The 19354-nt window shown below is 40.9% G+C and overlaps 1 protein-coding gene across 1 annotated transcript in view; it reads right to left on the reverse strand.

Moving 5' to 3' along the window:
- The window catches only part of MAP3K7 (mitogen-activated protein kinase kinase kinase 7), a 41211-nt gene extending 23719 nt beyond the window's left edge, over positions 1-17492 (reverse strand). Inside the window, exons 1-8 of the mRNA XM_038760786.1 lie at positions 17348-17492; positions 10043-10153; positions 8809-8874; positions 7485-7530; positions 6408-6546; positions 5129-5253; positions 3327-3455; positions 1463-1593 (exon numbers count right to left, since the gene is read on the reverse strand). Of these exons, the coding sequence (XP_038616714.1) occupies positions 1463-1593; positions 3327-3455; positions 5129-5253; positions 6408-6546; positions 7485-7530; positions 8809-8874; positions 10043-10153; positions 17348-17416 (816 nt within the window). The 5' untranslated portion in view covers positions 17417-17492. The remainder of the gene's footprint in view (positions 1-1462; positions 1594-3326; positions 3456-5128; positions 5254-6407; positions 6547-7484; positions 7531-8808; positions 8875-10042; positions 10154-17347) is intronic.
- Positions 17493-19354: the final 1862 nt, after the last annotated feature.

Raw genomic sequence — 19354 nt, forward strand, 5'->3', positions numbered from 1 at the left:
GCTATTATATTTAGGAAGATCACTCAAAATACATTTTCCAGATCTTTAAATAGAATACTAAGAATCTTATTTTTCCCTTTGAAAATATGGGGTTTAACAAAAACACCTTTCACTACAGATGCAGGCAAAATAGTTTGATGAAAGTTTAAGTGGTTGCCTTAAAGAAATCTCTCTCTCTCTAATAATAATAATGGTATTTATCAAGCGCTTACTATGTGCAAAGCACTGTTCTAAGCGCTGGGGATGTTACAAGGTGATCAGGTTGTCCCACGGGGGGCTCACAGTCTTAATCCCCATTTTACAGATGAGGGAACAGGCACAGAGAAGTGAAGTGACTTGCCCAAAGTCCCACAGCTGACAATTGTTGGAGCCGGGATTTGAACCCTTGACCTCTGACTCCAAAGCCCGTGCTCTTTCCACTGAGCCATGCTGCTTCTTATTTAGAAACACACATAGATATGGAAATACACATTTCAGAAAATCTGGTTAATTGGCTGCTGTTCCAGAGAAGCTCGGAAAACTGACAAACAGCTGATATTTTCAGTACTGAGTCAATATCAGTTTCTTTAAAATAAAACAGATCAGCCTTGATCATTATAAGTAGTCTATTTATGACTCAGGGACAGTTCCTGGAGGAACTGGGGCTTAGCCTGCCTATTATAATCAGAAAAAGTTACAAAGATCTATATATAAGCTCCTTGTGAGCAAGGATGACCTACCAAAATCTATTATATATTTTCCCAAGTGCTCAGTACAGTGCTCTATAAATAACGTTGATTGATTATAAATATACAACACACACACTCGCGTGTCTAGATAACATATTAGGTGGTACGATCTGGAGTAAGGAAAGGCAATCAGGCAATCATGTGGGAAGCTCTGAAGTTTTTCTGGATAGCTACACCAACAGTTCAAAGTCTCAGAGGGAAAACCTGGGGAGTTCTATTCTCCAATGGTCAGCACATAAATTCTTCCTGGGGCTCCTCTGAATTCTTTCAGGAGCCCCTTAGTAAATATAGGAAATGTGACCAAAAAGAGTTTGGAAAAGGGTCTAATTTATCTGGGAATAATGGATGGATTGGGAGAATTGGACCAGTGCTTGATGGGAAATAATTGTTTTAATATTATACTGCAAAAATAACAACATTTGCAAAGAAGTACTGCTTGGGGGTTGACGGGGGGATGTAATAAAAATAGAAGTACTTGAATTTTGGTTTCCAAATGTGGCGCTTGAATTTTTGTTTAAGAGAAATGTCACAAATACGAAGGATCAAAAAAACGGTACCAACTGATCCGATGGATCAAGTTTTGAATAAAGACAACAAAAATATGACTGTATAAAGACTAATATTCGCTTACAAAATACTCTAAGTCTAACTTCCAGTCAAAAATATCGATTACATTGGGTAAATGAAAGAATACATTTCTCCATAAATTTAGACTCTCAGGTCTTAAATTATACCCGCATCAAATGTGTCATTATTTTCACAATTTCCTCCATGGAAGGTCGTTGCGAAGGATCCTTAGACCAACACCGAGTCATTAAACTCTCAATAGGTTTTGGTAAATTTTTGATCAGCGGTGGTCGAGTACCTAGAATTAAAAAGAAGTAATCAGAGGCAATTTTAGTTTACATCCTAGAAGAAACTTGCACAGTCCTTCCTGGGATGATCTAGAATGCATTTTGAATTATGATTTATAGACTTTATGATTTAGCAAATGGTCATTCACAAAAGGGTAGTGTGATCCTAATGGGAAGATCAGGGTTCTGGGAATTCAGAGATCTGGGCTGCTGTCCTAGCTTTGCCACTAGCCTGATTCTCCCTAACTCACTGGGATACTAGGCGGGTAAAATCAGATCACCGATATTGGGCAGGGGAGCAAGCCTATCAACTCTGTTGTGTTATACTTTTTTAGGCGCTTAGAAGAGTACTCTGCACGCAGTTAAGTGCTCAATAAATACCACTGACTGACTGACGAGAAAGTTCTTTGGAAAAAATAAAAATGCTATATTCATTCGAGGAATTATTATTACCCGCAACATACAGACAATTTGTTTTCGCAGTGAAGTTTTCTTTCTTGTTAACGTTAACAATGTAATCCGGAGGGGAAGGAAACCTACATCTGTTTAAATGCAGAGGATACATTCGATTTTCATCTGATGATGTTGTGATAATAGTAAGTGTGTGGTACGATTACAATACTTTCACGTGACTGTAAGATAGATATCCACTAAAAAAAAAATGAAAGATGCTCTGGAATCAAATTCTTTAAGTATCACGCTTGTAAAGCAGTGCACGTGCTGGAGAATTTCATTAGTATTTGGTTCCTTGCATTTACAAATTCAATTCAAAAAAATCTCATGCTTCTGTTGTACTTCCCAAGCACATAAAATATATAGTACATTGAATTCAGGAGGTGCTCAATAAACACTGTTATTACTACTACTAAAAAAAGTACAATTGGCTTCAAAAATATTTGAGGGCAAGTAATTGTGGAAGTCTGCTCACTGCACATTGGCTCGGTACTAACAAGACAAAATTTGAATCTTGTCCACATTTTGTTCAATTAAAAGATTTTACGATTTCTATTCCTTTTATCCCAATATCAAATTTGTGCACTATGAATAAGAGCGGCATCTTTTTAAGGCAACCCATGGGAAAATAATAATGATTGTGGTATTTGTTAAGTGCTTACTCTGTGCCAAGCACTGCTCTAAGCATTGGGGTAGGTACAAAATAACCACACCAGACATAATCCCTGCCCCACATGGGGCTCCCAGGTGAAATAAGAGGGAGAATAGTAAATTAGCTACCTTACTCATCACACACATTTGCCCCTCTTCTCTCGACGTTTTTTAAAATTTATTTTATTAAAATGGTATTTGTTAATAATGGTATCTGTTACTATGGCTCAGGCACTGACCTAAGCTCTGGGTACGTGTAAGATCACCAGGTTGGACGCAGTCACTGTCCTATGTGGGGCTCAGTCAATCCCCATTTTATAGATGAGGTAACTGAGGCCCAGGCACAGAGAAGTGAGGTGACTTGCCCAAGGTCACACAGCAGACAGGTGGCGGAGACGGGATTAGAACCCAGGTCCTTCTGAGCCCCACGCCCATGCTCTATCAACTAAGCCATGTTGCTTCTCAACCTTTGCCTCCCCCTTAGTTACTGATTAATTTACAAAAAAAGGAAAGTTAGGATGTTGAAGTGGTTTGGGGGTGGGGGAGACGGGCAGGCATGTGTCTTTCTCTCTCTCCCGCCGGCCCAACACATACACATTCTTCGACCTTAGGTAAATGTGGAATTCCGTATTTCACTCACCATTATGAACTGCCCACATTATGCGGAAAGCTGGACCACCAATCTCATCAAAGGGTTTCCTGCGGGTTATCACTTCCCAAAGGATAATACCCCAACTGAACACGTCACATTTTTCACTGTAATTGCTACCTGGAAAAAGTCACCAGCACAGTTTTGAAGTCTTTTCCCCCACAACAAGTACCGGCCACACCAAGTTTTTCCAAGGCACCCAGCCAGCTCAAGGGTGGGAAAGGGGGAGACCTGAGACTGACGAACCAGAGATCGGCCTAACGTTGAACTGGACTCTCCCATCTTTCTGCAGAGTGGCTAAGTTCAGGAATACGGGGTTTGGGGAAGGGAGTGCAGGAGCGTCACCCCTAGAATGCTAGAAAGATCTCCACGTGTTCAAAATACCTTGGCGGCACGCAATCCTGTCGAGCTGAACATTTTCTCCAAATTAAAGACCAGCTTAACACTGTCAGTGAGAAGGCACAGAGTTAATGCTACTTTTCCATGGTAAAAATACAACTTACAGGGCACAGGGAAGCCCTACTCAATTCTTTAGCAACTGACAGTACCGCTTCCTCGCTGGAGGGTTCTGACTCATTTTTAAAATGCCAGGACTGCCTCTGCAGTAACGTGAATCGTCAGACACTTTCATAGCCCCTTCTGTGCTTACTGAAGCTAGTTTCTCATTTAGCACGGAACGTCTCTACCATGGCCGGTAGTTTTGCCATGGAAGTGATGTATACCTCCAATTTAGCGTTGGGCTATTTCCTTTTCAACTTCCGAAGGCAGGCCACCTTTTTAATATGCTCCCTCTGATAACTTGCAGACCTGACAATTAAGGCTCTTGAATAAAGAAAGGTAATTCATTTACAGTGGAACGCTGTTGATTTGCAGTAACGACTAAAAGGCTCTATGGGGAGTGACTGAATTATGCAAAATCTGCATGCAACTGAATCGGTATGATTAAAAGTACCGAGGATGCAGTGTAAACCGGGGCACAAATTACCAGAGTGACAACTGTGCCTAATGAGCAGTGCTTAGTAATGGGATTTGGCAGCAGTAAATTATCCCGGTGCTCATCTGGGTTACCTGTGCTGAGGGCAAATCTTAAGGGAATCGCTGGAAACCATCAACCTGCGCTTTGATTCTCCAATGTGTACATTAAACCAACCCAATTTGGAGAAATATAAACCGACTGGCTGATTGTCTTCTTCACTGTCTGCTGTTAAAGTGTAAGCTCCCTGAAGGCAGGGAACTTTTTTTTTTTTTTACCTCCACAGTTTCACCCAAGCTCTTATGACACTTCTTTGCATACAGCAGGAGGGCGACTGATTGATTTCCTGCCTCTGTCAGGGGAATCCGGATCTTTAGCTGTTCGGGGGGAGATTTTCACTGGAAGAGAGACTGTGCTTTGCTTCCAAACTGTCTAAAAGGGAACTGCAGTGGAGCCGGAAGTGGAATAATCCAGTGGTCTGGAGACGTTTGCAAGTCATCGTGATCAAAGCAGTAAAAAACACATCAGAACTCTCCACCCCAGTCATGTGGCTTCACAGTCCTGATGGCTCGGGGCTCACGTTAAACAGACCCGGAGTGGGGGCTCTGCTACATTTTCTTCACCGGCAGCCCATGTTGCTGTTTGAGATGGTGATGGTCCTCCATACTTAAAGCCGTCTCTCCTGACGGGCTTTCCCTATTTGAGGGGGGAGTCTGCCTTGCAAGGGGTCTGAGGTGTCGCTAGTGACTGAGTGGAGGCTGGGTCTGCCCTCGAACCCGACACCCACCCTCCCCGTCCCAACGGCCTCTGGGGATTTTACCTTCAAACACTTCGGGTGCCATCCACGCAGCACTTCCCTTGTTATTGGTCATGTGTGTCTGTATGTCACATGCAGTGCCAAAGTCACAGATTTTTAGGACTGTCCCTCCGGCTACCAGTAGCAGGCTGTTAATACAATGAAAAATAACGGTTGTAGACGCGATCATTTGGGGTCGAGGAGAGGAAGGAGACAGTTCACTACATAGAATCGGAACGACTGACTTCTGGGAAGTTATAGTAATAATAATGATATGTGTTAAGTGCTTAGAATACACCAGGCACCGTATTAAGCACTGGGGTAGATAAAATGTAATTGGATTGGACACAGCCCCTGTTCCACACAGGGTTCAGAGTTTTAATCCTCATTTTACAGATGAAGTAACTGAGGTACAGAGAAGTGAATGCACTTGTCCGAGGTCACAGAGCAAACAAGTAGTGGAGTAGGGATCAGAAACCAGGTCCTTCTGAATTCCAGGTCTGTGCTCTATCCACTAGCACTCAGAACAGTGCTTTGAACATAGTAAGCGCTAACAAACGCCATCATTATTATCACTAGGCCACGTGCTTGTCTTTTAGTTACCAGTTTCCCATTCACAATCACTTAATATTTCAAACCTTAATTAGGCTGATGATAGAGAAGTAATTGTATTTGAGCTCAAAAGGGCACGTCCACACAATGGACACTTAAAAGGGTAGCCTTTTTCTCAGCCTGGTAAGCATTTAAGTGAGGCACTCTAACCACCAGAGTATTCTCGAAGGTTTCAGTTTGTGCAACAAGAGCCTTGCAATGGGTCATGACTGTCATTTTCCTTCAGTGAATGGGGCAGGTGGAGGTTGGGGGAATTGCTCCTGGAGAAGGGTACCCAATAAGTACCCACCCCTCCAGGCAAAAATACCATACCATTGTAGGAGAGAACATGTCTGTTAACTCTGTCTTGTACTCTCCCAGTGTTTAGTAGAGTGCTCTGCACACAGTAAGTACCAATAATTATTATTATTATTCTCAATAGCAATAATAATAATTATGGTATTTGTTTAAGGCTTACTATGTGCCAGGCACTGTACTAAGTGCTGGGGTGGATACAGCAAATCGGGTTGGACCCAATCCCTTGTCCCACGTGGGGCTCACCGGCTCAATGGTTGTAGCTGATAAATAAAAAATATTAGGGGGGGGCTGTAAAGTACTCGGAAGAACCGGCCAGAAAGATAAGAAAAGTGCATTTTCTATTAACGGTGACTTTCAGGCAAAGGGAGAGGACGGCGGCGGGAAGGAAACGTACTTGGGCGGTTTGAGGTCTCGGTGGATGAGGGCTTTGGGCTGCATGCTGTGAAGATAGGCCACTCCCTGGGAGCACTGCAAACACCAACTCATCGCGTGGGCGGCAGTGTAGTACGGTAAGGGCTCGGCACCATGGAGCACTGGAAAATAAAGGCACAAACTAAAAAGAACTTTATTGTATATTACAACGTACACCAAAGAGACAGAACAAGGACCTCCGCACCTTTTGGGTGGTCACTTATTTTTCCCCCGATTCCCCACTATAACCTTTAATGACATTTCTCTTCCTGCTCTGAAGGTACTGATTAGTCTAGGAGAGTGCTAACAAATTTCCTGTCACGCTGGGGAGCCCGCAGTAAACAGGACTCATTTTTATTTCTGCATAGGGGGTGTCCTCTGATGAGGACGACGGGGGGCAGCTCCAATGCTGCCAGCGTGACGGAGTAAGAGGTGATTAATAAGAATTTCGTGGCACCCATAACCACCCAAACTGTGCAGAATGAAGTCCAGTGGAGAAGAGAGAGAAAGGATGATTAGAATAGATGGTGTTTGGCGGGGCGGGAGAAGGAAAGGAGAAGAGATGGAAGGAGGAGGGTGCTACAGATAGAGTATTCTGCTGTATTTAGGTTTAAAAGAAGAAAGCCAAAAGCCAAGGAGACTGGCACAGTAACTGCTAGGTCGGTTATGGCGATCTGAAATGAAAGCACCTTCCCCAAAGTGGCAATGAGAGCCCTTAGCAGACCAGGGCTGTAATATATTCTGGATGAGAGAAACTGTTGCACATCATGAAATGCTTGAGAGTTAAATACTGGGGCATGGATTTCTACCAAGTTAAACCCTTACTCCTAAGCAATCTGAAAGTGCCAAGGAAGAAACAGAGATTTCATCAAAAGGGAAAGGCAAAGCACAACCACCCTGTAGAATTTTTAAAAGTCGCCTCTCACGCAACAGTAGCATATAATGCCAACTAAGTTTCAACAATTAATGGTGTCAAATGAAACATTAAGAGAAAAAAGCTTCTCAGTGTAAATACTGGATTTTCCTCTTCCAAACGAACATTAGTTTTCATGATACTCACCATTGTAGAGAGAGCCTCCTTCAGCATACTCCATAACGAGACATACCTTCAGGATGAAACACATGAGAAACGTGATTTTTAAAGCAAGAGAGTTCAGAATTCACGGGCAATATAGGATTCATCTCAATCGTACTGGACAATGAATTAAACCCTGAGCTAATCTTCCTGAGGAACACAATGCCAATTACATTTCTAAAAGAAGGGCCTCAACAACCTACACATAAATAAATCGGTATGCTTACTGTGTGCACAACACTAGAGTAAACGGTTGAGAAAGTTCAATAGAATGAATAGCTAGGATTGCTGCCCTAAACGTATGCTAATATAAACATGCATTTTCCCGGTCAGAAATCATTCCAAAGCTGACTGGGAGGAGGAAGGGAAAGATGGAGTAAGGAACTTTCTCCCAGGTAAGACAGAAAATGGCAAAGGCACACACTGCAAAAAGATGCCCATTTTCATCTCTTTTCCAAGAATCAAGGGGATCTGAAGAGTTTTCAAAGCAATCACTACATCACTTTGTTTATGAGTGAAATCACTACGCAGCTGGGGCAAAACAAGCTTGAACTCTAGAAACAAAACTAAGCAGTTCAGCAAAACAGTCTCATGGTGTCATATTTTTTTTAAAAAAAACCCAATAAACAACTTAGTATCTCTAAAAACACACACACACATAAATATAAAATATGTAATACAAATATGAACACATCCCTACTCAATTTTGGTCCTGACTTGGGAGTTGAATATTTTCAAATTCAATCACTGAAAGAGATTATTTCGGTTTCCTTCATTCACTGTTCAACAAATATTACACGGAGGCATTTCTTAAAATGAGATTTATTTTAATCAGTCAGTAGCATTTATTTTGTAGCTACTAGTGCAGAACACTGGCCCAAGGGCTTGGAAGAATACAATACTGTGACAAGGCATGTTGGCAACCCTCAAACAGTTTACAACCTGGCAGGGAAGGCAAGACAATAAAATAAATTACAGAAAGGAAGATGAAGGAACTGGAGCTATGTCCATAATTGGTTCTTAGGTAATAAGGAACCGAAGTATTTAGAGTACTGAAGTATTTAGGGGGCACAAATGTACTGATGTGACAACTGGGGGTCGGGGTAGAGAGGCTATGAGCAGGATAATTCTGTATATACTAAAATAAGTCAGGTTTTCCCAGCTAAACATGGGTTTTCCAAGCGAGGCTTTGAAAGTTGACTCATAACGCTGGGAAATAACCTACAGTTGTTCACCACTTCTGGAGGAATTGAGGGACTCAATAAGTACTGTTCATTTTACACACTGTTCGGAAAAGTTAATCACTTACTGGATTCAAGCAAGCACCATATAACTTCACGATGTTAGGATGATTCACACGGGATAACTGTCGAAGCTGAAACAAATGAAATGCCCAGTGAAAAATAGTCCGGGAGGCATTCAATTCAAATTATACTTAATGAAAATACAAACTAAAACAGGATATTAATTCACAACCTTCCAAAAGCAAAAATAAGAAATCTGCTAATGAAAAGTTTAAAAAGCTACAGAAAGAGGGACTCTACATGGAATTGGTGATGAAAGGTAGCTGAGTCCAACAGAGGCTTGATAAGACAAGCAACGACTTTCAAAATATAGCTAGCAAAGTTAGACTGGATCTGAAACGACACAATACTTGAGCTTTTCTTGTCCCATCTACGTCAGTCGTTACAAATGCAATGAACGGGCACGCTCTGGGGAAGATGTGCATTCATATACCTACAAAGTGATTAGCGGTGACTCGGAATCTAAGAAGCAACCCAAAAAGATGCAGAGGATAAGGAAAACGCTCCTAGTTTCTTCCTAAACTACCAAGCCAAAAACTGAAATGAATTCGTTTCCTCCAAACTAGCGAACCTCACATTAAAACTGATTTCCTTTTTTGCGGAATTGGGGTAAAAGATGGAGTGATCTAAAATTGCCTAGGTTTGTATTGATCAAGCAAAAGGATACCCTTTTCTACCTATCTTAAAACCAAATTTAAGGGAGATGAAATGCAGTCAAGTTATTAATTTGTTCAGAGAACAGCGTGGCTTCGTGGAAAGAGCATGAGCCTGGAAGTAAGAGGGCCTGGGCTCTAATTTCAGCTCCATCACTTACCTGCTGTGTGACCTTGGGCAAGTCACTTAACTTCTCTGTGCCGGAGTTCCTACACCCGCAAAAATGGGGTCCAATTTCTGTTCCTTCTCCTGTACACCCCACTTGGGACCTGATTATCTTGTATCTACCCTAGTGCTTTTTTGTAGAGTGCTTGGCACATAGTAAGCACTTAAATACCAGAATTACTATTATTATCATTATGAATGCTCATTTTCCAGGTAAGCATTAAGACAGGCCACTTATCCTAGTACAGTACAGTCAGTCTCCTGCTATGAATTGTTAGTTGAGAAAAAGTAACTCCCTGCTGCGTTTACTGCTCTGCCCTGCTGGATGATTTGACGATCGAGCTGATCTACTAGCGGGATGACTCCGATGCCTTCATTATCACCCTCTGAGGGACAGAGTCACGGCACTGGGAAACTCACCTCTACAATGAAGGCTTTCCTCTCGGATTCGCTTTCTATTTGTTTGATGGCCACATCTTTAGCTCTCCATTTGGCTTTGCAGACCACCCCGAAAGCACCCCTTCCGACAACCTAGGAGGAAAGAGAACACTGTGGTCGGCACAAATGAAGCCAGCTTGGAAAACCGGAGAACAATTCTTGGCCCCGGGTAAGTTCTTACTGCTGGATTTGCAAGGCTGGCCTACACCACAAAATCAGCCTTTTTTTTTTTTTTACTTATTGGAACTGTTGCTGTGGAGGGAAGAAATGTGAGATTCCCAGAGTGCCCGGAACAAGGGACTTGGAATCCTAGGATATTCTCTGCCTCAGCAGGACACATCTGTATACAGGCAGGTCACTCTCCTCAACTGGATCTCTTCCAAGGCCCACTACCCTACTTTATTTGCTTCCACCCACCCTGAAGCAAACTTCCTCCCTCAGACCGTCTCTTCTTCATGTAGAGGGTAAAACGGGAGGGACCCAAGGGGGTGCCTACTCTGTGCACAGCACTGTGCTAAGTGATTGGGAGAATACAAGAGTTTAGATATGATCCCTGTCTTTAACAGTCTTACAGTCTAGTAGATTTGAACTATCCTGGTGCAGACTCAGTATCATGGTATAATTATTACCAATTAGGAAAGCAACCGCACTTACTTGGATAACCACACACAATTTTAAAAAGTAGACCTTCAATTAGATCCAGGGGAGAGGTGTTTTTTTAAAAAAAACACTACATATTTGCTAGCTAAGTGTCAAAAGAAGCTGGTAACTGGAAAAAATGCAAGATTTTTCCCTAGGCGAGAAATGAGTAAGTAAGAACAGAGATCTGCACCAGACAATCCAATGAGAGGATACCTGTCTGGTGCAAGACTAACCACGGCAAAATGGCTTGAAGTGACAGCAGTTTGATTTAAAAGAAGCTTAGATACAGGAGAACGTGACTGGAGTTGGACTATTTCTAAGGAATATCTTCAATATTTCCAGCTGCAGAAAAATGAGTGGAAACAGATGTCAACGGAAGAGGAAAAACCCAACAGATGGAAAGTTAAAACTTTCACTCTTTACGGCTGCATTGTACTTTCCCAAGCGCTTAGTACAGTGCTCTGCCCACCGTAAGCGCTCAATAAATACAACTGAATGAATGAAACCAAATAAGTGGAAACCTAGGCAATCTGAATACTGGGCATTCCCCATTGGCACTGAATGAAAAAAAAAATCCCACGGTGTTTGATGTTAAATAATGTTACAAGGGACTGATGAGTTTCTATCCCAGGTGATAAGGAGCACGGTGGGTTTTCGAGGTGTCAATATTAGGGCAACAGTTCTAATTCTGGCCCAAAGGGGATGGACTGGTGGTAGTTTCGTTTGGTGGGAGAATATGACCCAACGATAAAACAGAATCAGACCTTCAGCTCTCCCAAGATGTTCAGAAAGTTTACTGTAATGCTAATCAATCAATCAATCTCATTTATTGAGTGTGTACTCTGTGGGGGGCACTATATTAAGTGCTTGTTGGGAGAGTGCAACACAGCAATATAACCGACACACTCCCTGCCCACAACGAGCGATCATAAACTTGTGTCCTTTCAGCCTGGCGGCTATTTTTCCATACAGCAGCCACCTGGAAGGCTTGCATGTTTCATTTAACCATTTTAAGGCCTGCGCTGGAAAACACTTTCATTTCGTCCTACAGGAGATCTGATTTTAAAGTGTTAGATCTGACTTAAAACGGAGTCTGAGAGAGCTAGAGAAAAGGCCAATTTGGATACGTCTTTAGTTACTCCGACCCATGCTGAACTGGGCATTTGGGAAGGCCGTGTCCATGGCCACCTCAGCAGAAGACACACGTGTCAGGAGACCGTAATGGAAAACACAATTTAGAGAGGCCAACAGAGGCATTAAGGGGCTCCTGAACTAAAGCTTTATGATTAAAACATGGTGCTCAGGGCTGGGATCCTGCCTCCAGTACCGCTGGTTGATTGATTATTGGATGGATCTTCAATAACCCTGGAGCTGACAGAGAGGCCAGGGGTAAAGACAGTTTCTGAGCGAGATCGTTTACCTACCAACCCTTAGTTGAGCTTTCTCACAATCTCTCTGAAGGTAAAACAGACCTCCTCACTTTCTCCTGAACCAAATAATTCTGCAAACCCTTTTCAACCAAGAGCATAATTACTACTTACAAAATACGATCCCGAATTTGTTTCAAGGATGACTGAAAGTTTATAATGGAATCTCGGATCACACACGATGTTAATAGACAGCGATGGGTTCTAGGATCTTTAAGCTCATTCCTACCAACATAAACCCCAATCACCAATAAGATGGATCGTAGAGCATAGTAAGGGCTTAACGAATACCATAATGATGATGATGATAACGATGATGATAATGACAGAGCTTAACAAATACCATAATGATGATGATAATAGCGCTTAAATACCATGATGATGATGATGACGATGATAGTGATAGTAAGCGCTTAACAAATTCCATAATGATAATGATGATAGTAAGCGTTTAACAAATACCATAATGATGATAACGATGATGATAATGATAGTAAGCGCTTAAATACAATAATGATGATAATGATAGTACGCGCCTAACAAACACCATAATGATAACGATGATAGCAAGCACTTAAATACCATAATGATAACGATAGTAAGCGCTTAACAAATACCACGCTAATGATGATAATGCTAGTAAGCGCTTAACAAATACCATAATGATAATGATGATGGTAATGATTGTAAGCACTTAACAAATACCACAATGATAATGATTGAAAGCACTTAAATACCATGACAATGATGATGATAATGACAATAATGATGACAATGATTGTAAGCACTTAACAAATACCATAATGATGATCATGGTAGTAAACGCTTAACAAATACCATAATGATGATGATAATGACAGCAAGCGCTTAACAAATACCATAATGATAATGATGATGGTAATGATTGTAAGCGCTTAACAAATACCATAATGGCAATGATGATGATAATGATAATAATGATAATGATTGTAAGCGCTTAACAAATACTATAATGGCAATGATGACGATAATGATAATGATGATAATGACTGCAAGCGCTTAGCAAATACCATAATGATGATGATGGTGGTAAGCACTTAGCAAATACCATAATGATGATGATAATGATAGTAAGTGCTTAACAAATACCATAATGATAATGATGATGGTAATGATTGTAAGCACTTAACAAATATCATAATGACAATGATGATGATAATGATAATAATGACAATGATTGTAAGCACTTAAGAAATACTATAATGATGATGATGGTAGTAAGCGCTAAACAAATACCATGATGATGATGATAATGATAGTAAGCGTTTAACAAATACCATAATGATAATGGTAATGATTGTAAGCGCTTAACAAATACCATAATGACAATGATGATGATAATGATAATAATGATAATAAAGATTGCAAGCGCTTAGCAAATACCATAATGATGATGATAATGACAGTAAGCGCTTTAACAAATACCATAATGATAATGGTAATGATTGTAAGCTCTTAAATACCATAAGGACAATGATGATGATAATGATAATAATGATGATAACAATTGCAAGCGCTTAGCAAATATCATAATGATGATGATGATGGTAGTAAGTGCTTAACAAATACCATAATGATAATGGCAATGATAGTAAGCGCTTAACAAATACCATAATGATAATCGTAATGATTGTAAGCACTTAACAAATGCCATAATGACAATGATGATGATAATAATGATGATAATGATTGAAAGCGCTTAGAAAATACCATAATGATGATGATGATGATGATCATAAGCGCTTAAATACCATAATGATAATGGTAATGATTGTAAGCACTCTGCACACAGTAAGCCCTCAATCAATCAATCAATCGTATTTATTGAGCGCTTACTGTGTGCAGAGCACTGTACTAAGTGCTTGGGAAGTACAAGTCAGCAACACCTAGAGACGGTCCCTACCCAACAGCGGGCTCACAGTCTAAAAGGGGGAGACAGAGAACAAAACCAGACATACTAACAAAATAAAATAAATAGAATAGATATGTACAAGTAAAATAAATAAATACAATGGATTGATTGAGAATATCTCCAGCGCTTAGAGCAGTGCTTTGCACATACTGTGAGTCCCCTGTTGGGTAGGGACTGTCTCTATATGTTGCCAACTTGTACTTCCCAAGCGCTTAGTCCAGTGCTCTGCACACAGTAAGTGCTCAATAAATACGATTGATTGATTGATTGATCATTATTATTATTAGTAGTAAGCGCTTCAAAAATTCCATGATGATGATGATGATAGTAAGCGCTTAACAAAAATGATCATTACTGTTATTATTATACCTCCTTCCCTTCCCCACAGCACCTGTATATATGTATATATGTTTGTACATATTTATTACTCTATTTATTTATTTTACTTGTACATATCTATTCTATTTATTTTATTTTGTTAGTATGTTTGGTTTTGTTCTCTGTCTCCCCCTTTTAGACTGTGAGCCCACTGATGGGTAGGGACTGTCTCTAGATGTTGCCAACTTGTACTTCCCAAGCGCTTAGTACAGTGCTCTGCACACAGTAAGCACTCAATAAATACGATTGATTGATTGATCATTATTAGTAGTAGTAAGCGCTTCATAAATCCCATAATGACGATGATAATGACAGTAGACGCTTAACAAAAGTGATCATTACTGTTATTATTATATCTCCTTCCCTTTATTAAGTGCTCAATAAAAAAGATTGATTAATTGATCATTATTAGTAGTAGTAGTAAGCGCTTCATAAATCCCATAATGATGATGATGATAGTAAGCGCTTAACGAAAATGATCATTACTGTTATTATACCTCCTTCCCTTCCCCACAGCACCTGTACATGTGTATATATGTTTGTACATATTTACTACTCTATTTATTTATTTACTTATTTTACTAGCACATATCTATTCTATTTATTTTACTTTGTCAGTATGTTTGGTTTTGTTCTCTGTCTCCCCCTTTTAGACTGTGAGCCCGCTGATGGGTAGGGACCGTCTCTCGATGTTGCCAACTTGTACTTCCCAAGCGCTTAGTCCAGTGCTCTGCACACAGTAAGCGCTCAATAAATACGATTGATGATAATGATTACTCTATTTGTAGATATCTATTCTATTTATTTTATTTTGTTAGTATGTTTGGTTTTGTTCTCTGTCTCCCCCTTTTAGACTGTGAGCCCGCTGTTGGGTAGGGACTGTCTCTAGATGTTGCCAACTTGTCCTTCCCAAGCGCTTAGTCCAGTGCTCTGCACACAGTAGGCGCTCAATAAATATGATTGATTGAGGGATCATTATCAGTAGTAGTCGTAAGCGCTTCTCAAATCCTATAATGACGATGATGATAGTAAGTGCTTAACGAAAATGATCATTACTGTTATTATCATACCTCCTTCCCTTTATTAAGAGCTCAATAAATACGATTAATTGATCATTATTATTAGTAGTAAGCGCTTCATAAATCCCATAATGATGATGATGATAGTAAGCGCTTAACGAAAATGATCATCACTGTTATTATTATACCTCCTTCCCTTCCCCACAGCACCTGTATATATGTTTGTACATATTTACTACTCTATTTATTTATTTATTTTACTTGTTCATATCTATTCTATTTATTTTACTTTGTTAGTATATTTGGTTTTGTTCTCTGTCTCCCCCTTTTAGACTGTGAGCCCGCTGTTGGGTAGGGACCGTCTCTCTAGGTTGCCAACTTGTCCTTCCCAAGCGCTTAGTCCAGTGCTCTGCACACAGTAGGCGCTCAATAAATATGATTGATTGAGGGATCATTATCAGTAGTAGTAGTAAGCGCTTCTCAAATCCTATAATGATGATGATGATAGTCAGTGCTTAACGAAAATGATCATTACTGTTATTATCATACCTCCTTCCCTTTATGAAGAGCTCAATAAATACGATTAATTGATCATTATTATTAATAGTAAGCGCTTCATAAATCCCATAATGATGATGACGATAGTAAGCGCTTAACGAAAATGATCATTACTGTTATTATTATACCTCCTTCCCTTCCCCACAGCACCTGTATATATGTTTGTACATATTTACTACTCTATTTATTTATTTATTTTACTTGTTCATATCTATTCTATTTATTTTACTTTGTTAGTATATTTGGTTTTGTTCTCTGTCTCCCCCTTTTAGACTGTGAGCCCACTGTTGGGTAGGGACTGTCTCTATACGTTGCCAACTTATGCTTCCCCAGCGCTTAGTCCAGTGCTCTGCACACAGTAGGCGCTCAATAAATACGATTGATGATAATGATTACTCTGTTTGTAGATATCTATTCTATTTATTTTATTTTGTTAGTATGTTTGGTTTTGTTCTCTGTCTCCCCCTTTTAGACTGTGAGCCCACTGTTGAGTAGGGACTGTCTCTCTATGTTGCCAACTTGTCCTTCCCAAGCGCTTAGTCCAGTGCTCTGCACACAGTAGGCGCTCAATAAATACGATTGATTGATGGATCATTATCAGTAGTAGTAGTAAGCGCTTCTCAAATCCTATAATGACGATGATGATAGTAAGTGCTTAACGAAAATGGTCATTACTGTTATTATCATACCTCCTTCCCTTTATTAAGAGCTCAATAAATACGATTAATTGATCATTATTATTAGTAGTAAGCGCTTCATAAATCCCATAATGATGATGGTTCTGTTCTCTGTCTCCCCCTTTTAGACTGTGAGCCCACTGTTGGGTAGGGACTGTCTCTATGTGATGCCAATTTGTACTTCCCAAGCGCTTAGTACAGTGCTCTGCACATAGTAAGCGCTCAATAAATACGATTGATTGATAGTAGTCGTAAGCGCTTCTCAAATCCTATAATGACGATGATGATAGTAAGTGCTTAACGAAAATGGTCATTACTGTTATTATCATACCTCCTTCCCTTTATTAAGAGCTCAATAAATATGATTAATTGATCATTATTATTAGTAGTAAGCGCTTCATAAATCCCATAATGACGATGATGATGATAGTAGGCGCTTAACAAAAGTGATCATCACTGTTATTATTATACCTCCTTCCCTTTATTAAGCGCTCAATCAATACGATTGATTAACTGATCATTAGTAGTAGTAGTAGGAAGCGCTTCATAAATCCCATAACGACGACGATAATGATAATATGCAATTAATAAAAATGATTATTACTGTTATTATTCCGGGGGGGGGGGGGCCTCACCTCTTCCACCTCGATCTCTTTGTAGTCGATCTCTTCGAAGTTGAGGACCTGGGAGGGGGTGTCGATCATGTCTCCGGCGGGGGCGGGGGCGGAGGAGGCCGAGGAGGAGGCGGAGGAGGCTGAGGAGGCCGAGGAGGAGGCGGCGGACATGATCTCCCTCTCCCCCCCCGCCGCCGCCGCCCCGCCGCTCCGCCCCGACGGAGCCCCGACGACGGCGGCCGGCGGCTCCGGCGGCTTCCGGCCCCCCGGCCCCCCCCCCCCCCACTTCCGCTTCCGGTCCGGAGCCGGAAGCCGCGGGGGGGGGCGGGGGCGGGGGGGAGGGCTCGGCCGGGCCGCCACGACTCCGGAGCCCGCGGTTCTCGCGACGCTTGGGCGGGCCGAGGGCGCTGGGCGGCCGCGGGGCTCGCGAGATCTTGCGCTGCGTCGTCGAGGAGCGCCCACTCGCGGCGCCCGGCGGGGAAGCGACAAGGGGCTCGTTGATTAGTCATTCAGTCAGTCATTCATTCAGTCAGTCAGTCACGCACTCACTCATTCACTCACGCACTCATTCATTCATTCACTCTCTCACTCATTCATTCACTCACTCATTCATTTATTCACTCATTCATTCATTCACTCACTCATTCATTCATTCACTCACTCACTCACTCATTCACTCCCTCACTCATTCATTTACTCACTCATTCACTCACTCACTCATTCATTCACTCATTCATTCACTCATTCACGCACTCATTCATTCATTCACTCACTCATTCATTCATTCATTCACTCATTCACTCACTCCCTCACTCATTCATTTACTCACTCATTCACTCACTCACTCATTCATTCACTCATTCATTCACTCACTCATTCACTCCCTCACTCCCTCACTCATTCATTCATTCCCCCTCATCCCCCTCTCCATCCCCCCATCTTACCTCCTTCCCTTCCCCACAACACCTGTATATATGTATATATGTTTGTACATATTTACTACTCTATTTATTTATTTATTTTACTTGTACATATCTATTCTATTTATTTTATTTTGTTAGTATGTTTGGTTTTGTTCTGTGAGCCCACTGTTGGGTAGGGACTGTCTCTATATGTTGCCAACTTGTACTTCCCAAGCGCTTAGTACAGTGCTCTGCACATAGTAAGCGCTCAATAAATACGATTGATGATGATGATGATGATGATTCACTCATTCATTTACCCATTCACTCACTCATTCACTCATTCATTCACTCACTCATTCATTCATTCACTCACTCATTCACTCACTCATTCACTCATTCATTCATTCACTCATTCACTCACTCACTATTCATTCACTCATTCACTCACTCATTCACTCACTTATTCATTCACTCATTCACTCACTTATTCATTCACTCATTCACTCATTCATTCACTTCTAGGCTGTGAGCCCGCTGTTGGTTAGGGACTGTCTCTATGTGTTGCCGACTTGTACTTCCCAAGCGCTTAGTACAGTGCTCTGCACACAGTAAGCACTCAATAAGTACGATTGATTGATTGATTCACTCACTAATTCACTCATTCATTCACTCATTCATTCATTCACTCATTCATTCACTCGTATTTATTGAGCGCTTACTGTGTGCAGAGCACTGTACTAAGCGCTTGGGAAGTACAAGTTGGCAACATACAGAGACAGTCCCTATCCAACAGTGGGCTCGCAGTCTAGAAGGGGGAGACGGACAACAAAACAAAACATATGAACAAAACAAAATAAAAAGAATAAGTATGTACAAGTAAAATAAATAAACAGACTCATTCATTCAATCATATTTACTGAGCGCTTACTGTGTGCAGAGCACTGTACTAAGCACTTGGGAAGTCCAAGTTGGCGACATACAGAGACAGTCCCTACCCAACAGCGGGCTCACAGTCTAGAAGGGGGAGATGGACAACAAAACAAAACATATTAACAAAATAAAATAAAAAGAATAAGTATGTACAAGTAAAATAAATAAATAGACTCATTCATTCAATCGTATT

The sequence above is a fragment of the Tachyglossus aculeatus genome, chromosome 19 (genome assembly GCF_015852505.1).
Source record: "Tachyglossus aculeatus isolate mTacAcu1 chromosome 19, mTacAcu1.pri, whole genome shotgun sequence".
Lineage (NCBI taxonomy): Eukaryota > Metazoa > Chordata > Mammalia > Monotremata > Tachyglossidae > Tachyglossus > Tachyglossus aculeatus.